At 50.2% G+C, this 11,858-nt stretch overlaps 3 protein-coding genes across 3 annotated transcripts; all 3 read right to left on the reverse strand.

Annotated features, from left to right (window-relative positions):
* Positions 1–1,958: 1,958 nt before the first annotated feature.
* NCU10057 (hypothetical protein) lies at positions 1,959–3,231 on the reverse strand (the record flags this gene model as incomplete). Its single annotated transcript, XM_011397009.1, has 3 exons — positions 1,959–2,170; positions 2,796–2,956; positions 3,158–3,231. 3 exons carry the CDS (start codon positions 3,229–3,231, stop codon positions 1,959–1,961), a joined length of 447 nt encoding a protein of 148 aa, XP_011395311.1.
* Positions 3,232–5,359: 2,128 nt separating this feature from the next.
* Positions 5,360–6,697, reverse strand: NCU10056 (hypothetical protein; the record flags this gene model as incomplete). The annotated part of the gene is made up of 4 exons (XM_954329.3): positions 5,360–5,512; positions 5,697–5,705; positions 6,242–6,468; positions 6,679–6,697. The coding sequence occupies 4 exons, from the start codon at positions 6,695–6,697 to the stop codon at positions 5,360–5,362; spliced, it is 408 nt and encodes a 135-aa protein (XP_959422.3).
* Positions 6,698–8,550: 1,853 nt separating this feature from the next.
* nop-1 (new eukaryotic opsin-1) lies at positions 8,551–10,626 on the reverse strand. The gene is made up of 3 exons (XM_954328.3): positions 9,809–10,626; positions 9,122–9,734; positions 8,551–9,059 (listed from the first exon to the last, which is right to left on the reverse strand). Exons 1-3 carry the CDS (start codon positions 9,897–9,899, stop codon positions 8,849–8,851), a joined length of 915 nt encoding a protein of 304 aa, XP_959421.1. The 5' UTR covers positions 9,900–10,626; the 3' UTR covers positions 8,551–8,848.
* Between the last annotated feature and the right edge of the window lie 1,232 nt (positions 10,627–11,858).

Here is an 11,858-nt window from a genome sequence, read left to right on the forward strand (position 1 = left end):
GGGGGAGGGTGGGACTCTGGTGGCTGCGGAGGGCTTGGTCGGATCCGGCCAGTCAGAAAACGGAGATTCGCACCTAGACCAGCCAGACCGAGTCAGACAGAGGGCGATTTCCCCAACTTGGCAACATGCTCCTTGGGGATTTCGCCATTGTCCCGCCCGGGGGGTCGCGTGCAAGACCACCCCCTTTTGTTGCGGAGAAGGAAGATTCTACCCCAAATCCAGCAAAAGTCCCATCGTGGAGAGGGTCTGGAGTGCTGGGTCTGGGGTGGGTTGCAAAGGCGGAGGCGGAGGATGGTGGAGGAGTGGCCCATCCCATCCCATCCCATCCCATATCTCTGTTCGAGTTCAGGGGTGGCCTTCCTTCTCCATGGGGTCCCCAGATTGTGGCCATCCTCCTTGGGGCCTTGGTACCCATCCATGCAGCGCCATGCACGAGAGATGCAGAATAACGCCGAGCGAGAGAGCTTGGCCTGCACTAGATCTTGGCCTCGAACAGTCTGGTCTGCTTCCTCTCGAGATGTCGCTGAAATTTTGAATCATTACCCCCCTTGTCAGCCGTATCCGTATTGTAAAGTCATGTGAAGGAACGCATCCGTACAGCGCTTCTGAACCCCGTTTCGGTGCGTTACATTCCTGACGCAAAATTACCTGAGACACAACCACTGAACACCCCCCCAACACCCCCCCCCCCCCAACTTTTGTTACAGTAACCGCGAGCGTCTTGAATCGCATCAATTCTCAACTCTTCTTCCTCCCGGTATGGAATGTCTTGGGTCTCGGTCCAGTCCCGAATTACTAGCATTGTTTGCTCCCGGTCGTCAATCTTTCATTGTTTCATTCTTTTCGATGCGTGTCTTGCTCTTTCGCTCTTCTTCTTCAACGGGATGCATGGGGCGACTCTTCTTGACGGCATCATCATCATTATGGATACAAGCCGGACCGCCCGCCGGGAATGGAAGAGACCTCCTCCAGATCACCCGCATTCCACACCGTTTGCGTTTCCACCTCGGTCAACTGTTCGCGCTCAAAAATATAAACCGAGGTCCAGTCCCACCGCCATGCAACCAGAGTCCCAACCACTACCAGCCCGACATCACCACCACCACCAAGACGTCAAAGCTGCATTTCCTGGGAGAAACGTTCGCTTGGCACTCTCGTTTCCGTAGCTCCCGCGTGATTGATGTTATTACAGCGACTTCTCTATTCCCAACTTGGCGATTGACCGAGTGGACGCCCGTCCAGCTCGCGCGCGTGGGTGTGGTTACAATTTCCCTAGGTATGCAAATGGGAATGATTTCTACGGTACGGTACGTATCTACATACGAAGCCCCTTTCTGGGCCATGACACACGCTAAAGGTTATTTCCGGGACGTTGGCGACACCCATTACTTGGCAAACCATGGTGATGGTGACGGTGATGATTTGCATCCGTTGATGAGGGTGTAGATGAAGGATGTGCTTCTAGAAGGAAGCGAGACCGGGGCTCAAGTGTTCTCATCTTGCTCTTCAAAAACCCTTCATCAAGTTCCCTTCTATTCCATTCTGCTCTCTTGCATGAGCGATGCATTTCAATATACTTAGCCGTCACACACAATGGACGAGGAGCATGCATCTTTGGCTTTAGATTCCCAATTCCAAAATCTCAGATACGTGGTGACATAGATCTCTGTTCTTCCTGTGCGTATGGTTGTATGTGATTGACTGTGGGTTTTCAAGGATCGAAAGGAATGGAACAATTCCCCCATGTAATTTTGGAGAGAAGACTTGTTGGCCGGCCTTGACGGCTGCCTGAACCAATTCGCCTAGAAGAAGCATGGGCCAGCCGGGATGGGGGGTACAAAATCTCGCCTGCTTCAACGAGCTGTGTAACAATCGTAACAAAGCTAGGTAAACTCGTTGTCCACAACCTTGTTCCTTGTACAAGACTTTTCTGCCACCCATAATCGCAATCACATCATTCAACGATCTTCGTTGCAGTAGCCGAAATGTTTTTGGGGTTGGGTTCGTAGTGTCGTGGGTTGAATTGTCGCACGGACGTGTTCTTGCCCCTTTGCTGTCAAACCCTTGATGAGGATCAGAGAAAACTGGAGACGATCCTGACGATGATAACGATGCACCGTTGTACAATACCCAGTTAGTATCAGTATCGAATCTTCAGCAGTGATGAAATCTGCAATGGGTCGAACACAAGGACCGAGTATAACCCAGAGTGACCCCGTCCAGCCTTGTCGTACCACCAGATTTCAGAATTAGGGTCTTGGGTTTCCTCGACACAACCACAACCACAACATGGATCACTTTGAGGCTGAAGTTATGTATGTGATCATGGTGGCACGCAGCACGATACCCTTTTCATTTCTAGTCCTGCCCAGCATGCTCCTACGGCTTCCTCGCCTAGTACCAGAGTACGTAGAGGTATCGAATGATGCCCAGAACTGACATCGTGGTCGCCAAGGAGCCCACACGAGTCAGCCAACTCTCACTGCTTACCAGTCACAAGTGAAGCCAAGCTCAATGTCGTCCTCCCACAAGGAGCCCCCCAAAAATCCAGACAAGGACATATCCCAAAGGTTCAAGTTGCCAACGTCCCGCCTGCTTGGTAGGAAAATACGAATGACCACCCTTCGGCAGTATTTGCACATTAGTACCGGCGCTTTTGTGGGCGCAATACATACATAATCCAGAAGCTACTGTACTCGGACTAATCCGGGTAAAGCGTTATTGAATGATTGGGTTCGGGGTATCACCAACACTGACTCGCATACAGCATACCAGACATACGCCATGTCGCGTACCCATACTCGGGGCTACTTGACCCGGTGCCTCTCTGGATGGGAGCTTCAGGTTTGTTTTGGGCATCATCGGCACCGTTACTTGCCGTCGCTTGGTGCGCAGGGCCGGGTCTCCGCTCTCCATCTCTCCCGACGCTTTGGCAACGGTGACCGTGACAGCGACGCTATTATCATTTATCAGCTGTAACCATTCGCTCCCAACAAGCCTTCCCTTGAACCAGACAGATCACAGTGCACCACGACCGAGTCGCGCCGACCCGCCTCTCTATAAGACTGTGTTATATGAGTAACGTCACTCAGCAATGGTAACAATCGTCGTAACATTCTGTCCCTTACACGACGTCGAATGTTACAACACCACTTACTTTTTAGCCAGACACCCTCCATCCATCTGTTCGTCCCAAAGAATGGAATCCAGAACGCTTGCTGACCCCAACATTTCTGTGGAGTCCCCAGGCACCGGGGGCGGGCGGCGCGCGCAACCTCCACTAGGACAAGCATGGCAACGTGGTCCGGGGCGACAGGGGCCCCAAACCACTCCCAAGTGCAGGGCAGGGCCGCTTGTAAACGGTCCTTTTGTGGAGTCTTTGGCGTCTAGATTGACTCCAAAGTTCCAATATTCTCCATTGTTCTCCAGTCTCTCCAGTCCATTCCCCCAATCCCCTCACTTTGCCCCCGACCTTGCGATCTTGTTTTCCCCAGATTAACCCCATGATGGTGTGGTTTTTTTATTATGGAGGGGCTTCTTCCCCATGGGACGGGTGGATTTGACCGCGTGCGATTGAGGAGAAAAACGAACGAGCAACAAATCTGGGGAAATCTCCGCCCAATACCACCATATGATATCGTCTGGGTTTGGGTCGTCGTCTTGATAACATTTTTGGAATGGCATGTGACTTTGATTCTAGCGTACACTAATCAGTTTGAAAGTCTCGACAAAAGTTGCAAGACCGGCGGGAAGGGGACCGAAGCGGCGACAGTGCAGTGGGGTATCCCAGTCACCCTTGTTCCCTCCTTCAGCACAACAACACAGCTTCCTTCGCCAGCGCTTGGCATCGGGCTTTGCCTGCCCAGGCCAAGGAGCTAGTAAAAAGTCGTGTTCATGACATGAGTGGCTGTCCGCCGTTACCACAGTCCAGTACACTACTTAGGAGATTACCTCTAGGGGCATACTCCCCAGTAAAGCCATTGAGCCACCACCGTCAATTTCCGGCTACCCATTCAGTAGTGTACCATTCTGTTGCCCCCTTGAGGTGGCTCAGAGTTCGCTACCTAGCTCGCCGAGCCCTTCTGGAAAAAAGCCCTTTTTATCCAAAATTGCTTGGTGGATAGGTACCTCTAGGTATGGAAATTCTCTGTTCTTTCATGCTGCCTTGAGGTTTTTGGCGCTGGGATTTCCTATCACTGACCACGAGGGCAAAACCTGCTGGTAGACATGCCCTAGGTACACTTCCAGTGCACGAATGCTCTCGCTCTTTGGAAACCAGAGGAGAAGGGGGGGGGGGGGGGGGGGCTGGGCATTTCTTACACCGCAACATGATGCCCCGTCATCATTCAGTTTCTTACCTACGGTGTACGCGACAGATCGAGGACTGCTCCGACAGTTGGAACAGTTCGACGTATCCGGCCAGCCAGCCAGCCTGGACGGTAACCCGCATCATGTGCCCCCTGGATAGCAAATGTGTGTGGTCTCATGTGACAAATGTTTCTTTCTTTGTTGATTTTTTTCGGCAGCCCACTTTGAAGGGCTGGAAGCTCCCTTTGTTGCATCTGTCGCCTGACTCTCTCTCTCTCTCTCCCAGGATGTGCGATGATGTGTGAAAGAAACTTCCCATCGTTTGGTAGCCTGACAGGCTGAGGCAGCCCTGACTGTTTACCAGTCACAAGTCTGCTGCCTGGCTACACTCGACCACAGCTGTAAAACTTCTACGATTCCACGCCTGGTTAGGCCTGGATTTACGAGTGGCACCAGCGCTCTTTGTTTCGGATCGCAGCTCGTAGTTTGCCGAACCTCCAAATCAATCTTCAGGACCGGATATGTTCTACACGAGGTCACTCCTGTCAGCCTTGTTCATCCACGAGGAATTCAAGCTTGTCCGGCTACCTGTGGAAGGATGGACGGACTGCTGAGACGTTTGACGCTGTGGACGGGTGGACTGAGATGGACACATAGAAAAAATAGAGTGGTATCCGTTCCTGTGCCACTACGGCGTGGCAGTGACCGAGGTTAAGGTAGCCAATCCCTTTCTGTCGACGTACTTCTTCCGGCCCCACCACCCGCTTGGTGGCCTCTGGACCCCCCTTTGCATCCTTTTTATTTCCATGTTGTGGTCGTGTGTGCCACTATTAGGTACGCGGTGCAGATGACTGGAGGTCGACGGCCGGATGTTTTCCCTATTCTGTCTTCTTTTCGGGCCGTTCTGGGGGGTGTTCTGACCAACAGAACCGGCCACTCTGCCGTACCGTGCCGCTCTAGCAAGGAGGCGTTGTCATTCGCGATCCGGGAGCGGATTTGGAGATTGCGAAGGATTATTCGTTTACAAGCCGAAAGGTTGGAGAAGCAGATATCAGTTCTGGATAGTGCCAGCTAAGGGCACCCTCTGTCTAGCCTTGGCAACGCTTTTGGTCTTGTCATCTTGTGACGGTGAGTTTCTGCTTTCTTCAGCCCCTTTGCCTCCTGACAACTTCATGGTCGTGTGAGTGCTGTCAGTCTTATGTGCCTGAAGAGCGTCCAAATGCTAACTGTGTCTAGAAATGGCGACAAAACAGATGCCGTGACCATCAAGATTGCTCCTTGCTCCAGTTGAGCCAGTTAGCCGGTCTTCCATCACGATGACGGCTTGGCTATCCAAAACTCGACCCAACGTACAACGAGATCTAGTGTACTCTGGAACGGCGACATACCAGGCTGGACTATCATCGACGTTGTCTATCATCAGATTTCAAGTCGCTTTCGGTATTTGGCACGCTCGACAAAAAAAAAGATCGACCTTGGCGCTGTCAGGTGAAGCGCCGAGGCGCCTTGTTCGAGAAAGACAGGAAATGCCATTCCGATTCTCGACCTGTCGATTCTACGCAGAATTTGCCAGTTTCCGCATGCCGTCTACCCCGCTTGATGACTCCAATAAGAAGCAAACCTTTGCTAACCCCAGACGCCACAAGTTTCGGGTGGCGTTGGCAGCTTGTTAGGCGAATGGGGACAGTGGCAGTAAGCAGTCAGGTGAGGGGACAGATCGAGTTGGAGAAGTTGGCCTTTGTTGAAGGTTGACCAGACTGTCGATAATCCTGATGGCTGGTGATCGAGCGTCGAAAATCCCAATTGATGGCTACGGCGGCGGTAGCCGTATCGGCCGACGCGAAAAAAAAAAAAAAACAAGAACAAAGGTGGCAAGGAAATTGAGTGCGAGAAAAAGGGTAAGTGATTACAAAGTCCCATCTTCCCGGCTCACAAACGGTTTCGGGAACTCGAAGCGAGAAAACGACTGGAACAAGGCGAGTGCCTTAAACTGACCGTCCGGTCCGCTTGACACTTGCTCGTGGCCCGTAGCGCCCTGAAGCTTCGCCGCAAACGGTCGGGGCTCTGAGTAGCCGCTGCCCGCGTTCCGGTGTGTCGTAACATCGCCGTGGACGTTGTGCAAACCGAGAGCTGTGCTATTTGAGGCATCGGACAGTTGCGCTGTGCTGGCCACCACAAGTCCATGCACGCTCAATGCTTCATGCCTCTCCGTTCCATCACACTGTGCTTTCTGTGCTCAAGAATCCACCCCACTCGGACTGCTTCCATCATCACGATTTGATGTCGTCGAGGTAACCGAAATTCTGAAGACAGCGAGCGCTGCGCATAGACAGTAATTTGCTGCTACCGGTAACAAACTCTTACACGTACGTACACACAAAGTGCTCATCACTGCCCTCTCCGGACTAGCTCTACCCCATACCCCGGTATTTATCAGCGTCCAGCGTAACAGTCGTATTCAGGCTAAAGTCGATACGCAGTTACAACGCATCCGTTACAGTGTTACATACGCAGGGCTTTCCACTGCAGTGCCTCGTCATTTCCATTCCTGTTGATGGAAATATTCACATTCCATTCTTCATATGTCAAGACATTCCTTCGAAAGAGTTCTGGTGTCTCAACAGCATTTTTTTCCAGACGTCGTCCCGTTTCCGTCCAAAAGAAACAAATAGCAACACCCGGACCCGACGGGAACACGTCAATCCCTTCAATTAGATCCCGTAGAAACGTGGTTCTCCCGCGTCGCGTTGTTTCAGTTCCGAGTTATATGTCATTTTTTTTTCTACACAGGACTCTGTAACCACATCGTTCGCGGCAAGTGGAAGAAAAAAAAACCAAAACACATCCCTCTACGAAATGTAGTCTATCGCAAACTTTAACCAAAAACAAAAGAAGAAACCAAAATATAAAAAAAAAAAGACTCGACGGATACAACCTTGAACCTCCCATAATGCAACCCTCCCAAATGTGTACGTGTCAGTGCCCGTCTCGCCCTGTCAAATTACCTTACCTAGCAACTGCAACCAACCATACCTAGCCTCCCGTCGCTAGCCTGCATCAGACTGGGCACTCATGGAGAAAGTAAGAGGAGGAATGTAACGTTTGTTACTTCCGAGGGGAACCACCTTCGCTGATGTCGTAGGTATCGTGTACGTGCCATAGATGGTGGTGATGTAGAGATCCCCCCCCCTTTTTGCTACTATATCCGCCTCAAGGCTTAAGCCGGCAACGAGAAAGAGTTGTCACCGCCACCAGAGCTACTGGTCCTGTTTATATATTTCCGCGACTTCTTCACCAAAGGGAAATCGGTTATTGACCTTGTCATGAAAATGTCAAGATCGATTCAAAGTACACTTCTCCATCTCGTCTATACATGCAGTCAATAGAAACGGTATGTACGATCTGATGAGGCGTCTAACCGACCGACAACGGTTTCATACTCTACAATAACAAGGGAAGGGGGATATGCATATGAAGTAACGTAGGTACGTAAGGGAACAAAAGGGCCGCGGCAACGGGAGCGGGAGCGGGAACGGCAGGGAAAACACAAGAAAAGCAAAACAATTTACAGAGCGACCATGGATGCCACGAAGTAATTCCATAGTCTTGTAGAAGAGAATGGAAGTTGAAGCCTCCGTCCTCCCCTAGAGTGCCCGCCGCCCTATCGAGATAACGGTTTCGAAAACACAGCAGAAAAAAGGAACAAAAGCCCGCACAACTGCGACCTTTTTAGCGGGATGCAACGTCAACTCACCCCGTCCCTGGCTGTGACGGGGCCGAGTACATAGAAGTTAGTATGATACTGAGCGATCATATGTACAAACAGGGATATCTGCACATTCACGCATGTTGATTCGGGCTTTGATCAAAACTTGGTGAAAAAGCAAATGCTCATCATTGTCATGTAATTCATAAAAACTTTTGATTTTCTCCTGTGCCCTTCCAAAAAACTTACAGGCCGTACTGCAGAGAGAAGGTGATCACTTCGTCCACATGCCTTTGATCGTCATTATATCTGCAGTAGTGTAGGGTATTATCGAACATGGGATTATGCGATCTGTGATGCGGCTGTAGTGTCAGTGTTGGATGATTCGATGAAGAGATAAGTGGTCCTAACGCCTGGCTCAAGTTGGTATCGACCTGGCAAGCTGCCCGTCAGTAGACGGAGGGAAAAGGCAACTCTAAACAGTAGTTGAACGCCCACGGTGATCCAAAACAGTTGCAAAACAAGAACCATTTGTGGTCCAATGCAATTTCTTTCATTTATTTTTTTGCCGTTGCTTTATTCGGAGACAAGCTGTTACGATTATACACACTTTTAGCCGTAGTGAAAATGACTGTCAAAAACCTCCCCTATTCGTTCATTGCCGTAAAAATGACCACAGCGTCCGTCTCCAGCCTAGAAAGCCGACTCAAGTTGTTCCTCAACCTAAACGCTCCAATACCCACGATAAGTCCATCATGCATTGACTCAAGGAGTCTCCGACACCCTACACCATCGTCTACCACGTACTCAACCTTCATCTTCAATGATCGCCGCTTAGTCCTCCTCGCCGATGCGGATTCTACCCTCAGTAGCAAGGCCATGAGACCAGTAGCCAGGGAGGTCAATATTGGTCTCGGGCATAGCCCGATGGCTCAACAACAACCAGAAACCAAAGACGGGCTTGGCGAGCAAGTCGAGAACGGTGTAAATCAAGATCTCGGTATCGACATTCGTTCTGCGAGCACCACCGGCGATTCCCCAAATACTATGAAAGGAGGTCTTGTTAGCAACAACCGAGAGGCGCACGATTACGAATGAAGCACTTACATGGGATACGCAGTCCACAGCAACAGCGCAAACACAGCCAAACCGGTAAATAGCCTCGAGACACCACGTCCCTTGGCTGTAACAGTCCTGCTGCCATGAAGCGCCACATGCCAGATGACGAAGAGGTACGAGAAACATCCAATGGTGTACCATCCCCACTTCTGCGCCGTATTTCCTCCCTCTCCCAGCGCCGCGAACAGGCCGCACAGCACCATAATCACGTCCGCCACAATCGCCATCAGCGTGTGAGCGCCATCAACGCCGGCCAGCAGGCACAGCTCCAGCAGCAACAGCGGCGTGGTCAAGGCCCAGTCGACGTAGCGGCCCCAGAACACCTGGCGACACACCTGGTGTGAGGTGTCGGGCACGTGCTTATGGTGGTCCCAAGCGGTGTCACAGTTGAAGGTGGTGGCGTGGCCCGTGGCCATGGCGAAGTACGAGAGCGAGGCAACGACGGTGATGAGCGTTGTGATGACGTGGAACAGACGCTTTGAGGTCGGCACGTTCCACGACAGGAGGGCAAAGATGCCCGACGAGAGCACCATGAGGGCGAAGGTCACCCATAGAGTGCGGTGGCCTGTTTCGCCAAGGGTTTGATACTCTGTTGGGGTAGCTGGTTCACATAGTGTTAGTCTGGGAATTCGGTTTAACAGAAGATACCTAAGAAGACGGAGGCGGGAGACGTACGGACCACGGTCGGGACTGGTCCCGGCACATGGCTGGATGTGGTGGATGTGGTGGGCCGAAGCATGTCGGCGACTTGCTCTGGATGGATCATGTTGCTTTGAAAGTACCCAGTTCAACTACCCAAGAAGCCGGTTGGTGATATGTTGATGAAAGGGAGAACAGCGAGAGAATCGCCCGGATTGCTCAACAGCAGAGGGCACACACTTTATTCCTTCGCGTGGGCAGCATGATGGCACTGCTGTTGCTGCATGGGAAGGAGGACAATGCGGAGATGCAGACAAGTCAGCTGGTAGACATCCGTAACGGCGACGTCATCCAGATCCTGTGTGTCACCCGAGATGAAGTCCGACCCGATGTGGCGGAAGTGCAGATGGTTGCTGGGTGGTGCCTTCAAGACGGTCGGTCAAATGTGTTGCGTTGTGTTTCCTGGACTCGGACTGCAAAGGATGCTGGGAAGCTGCCTGTTGTGCCTGGTGGTGACGGTGCGGGGAACGAGTTAAACAGCACACACCATGATCTGCATTGCATCCGTCCCGAGCGTACGCGTCCAGAGATCTCCCCATTCGTTGCCTGGCAGGAACAAGATGGGATCTACACTATGTGGTCATGTCGTCATTCCAGATGCCCTTCTGACTTTGCTCCCGCTTTACTCCCCATGTTTTGATGAGCGGAGGCAGGCTTCAACCGGTCCTGTCCTGCCTGCCATTGTACCTAGAGGTAGCCATGGCAAATGTGGATTTATCGATGGGGAATAACTCGAGAGAAATCGCAAATGGACAGAACAGAACTCGACAGATGTGAGACCAGCGTGGGTAAATGCAAACCGACGAATGTTCTGATGCACTCCGTCAGTTTGGGAATCGGATGGTTCCCTAGTTGTTCCCACACTCAATCGCCTATGCAGTCTTGGCAAGAGGTGTGTGTGCGTGCACACACACACACACACCGCACTTCTGTATTGTACAACTTTATTAAAATTTATTATTTTACAATAATTTCTAAATTAATTTGAAGCTATTTCAACGTACAAAGTAATTACAATACTAGTAATTAATCAAATCCATCGTAATAATACCTCCTAAAACAATCCTTAATTTAAAGCCCGCCAATATAAAGCAATCCTATACTCGAAGTAGCGTACTAATAGTCTACTTCAATAAAGACTAAGACTAGGAAAATCCTAGCCTAATAACTCTATAACACGCCTCCTCCTACCCTAGAAAAAAGAGCCGTAAAGCCGAGTAATTTACTAAAATCATCCCCAAAACTATTCTACCCAAAAAGAAGGCTACTCCCATCAAGACCGCCGTTAAAAAGACCGCCATTAAGAAGGGGAAGGCTACTGTACTAGAGCTAGAGCTAATCCTAATCCTAAAGCCGCCGTCGTCCCCCCCCAAGCCTACGATACCCATTAAAATTTCTAGTAGCGAAGAGGACTCTAATAATAATAATAAGGTCGAGTAATAATTCCCTGTCCGCCTTACCCCCAAGAAGTAGGCTCTCGATACCTCTTTTTATTTATCGGGTAACGATAATAGTAAGGTAGCCTCCCCGACTAAACTAATTACTTCGGTACTACCGGCCTAGCCCCGCGTTACCCGTAAGCTAACTACTTTCGCACCGCCGCTATATCCTAAATACCCTAAATCGATATGGGTCTAATTTAATGTAGTCGGTTTATATATTACCGCTAGCCGTACTAAATTACCTACTATCGAAGAACGTAATTCATTTAGAGAGGTTAAGGTTAAGTAAAATAATAACGAACTTTATAAATAGCGGTTTAGGACGATATTACTTAGCGAGATTCTATATATATAGCGAGGTTATATAGAAGATATTATTAGCGATAATATAGCTATAGGGATAAAGTAGTTAGTCTCTTTATACAACGTTATATATATTGCTGCTACCTATAATAACCGCCGCGCCCGGGTTATTATATATAATAAGACTATTCCCGGGAAGGATTTTTATAACGAGTATAATAATATTAAATATAAGAGCGTTATAAAGTTGTACCTCTACTATACTAGTTAGTATTACTATT

Source organism: Neurospora crassa, linkage group VII (assembly GCF_000182925.2).
Source record: "Neurospora crassa OR74A linkage group VII, whole genome shotgun sequence".
In the NCBI taxonomy this organism is placed as follows: Eukaryota; Fungi; Ascomycota; class Sordariomycetes; order Sordariales; family Sordariaceae; genus Neurospora; species Neurospora crassa.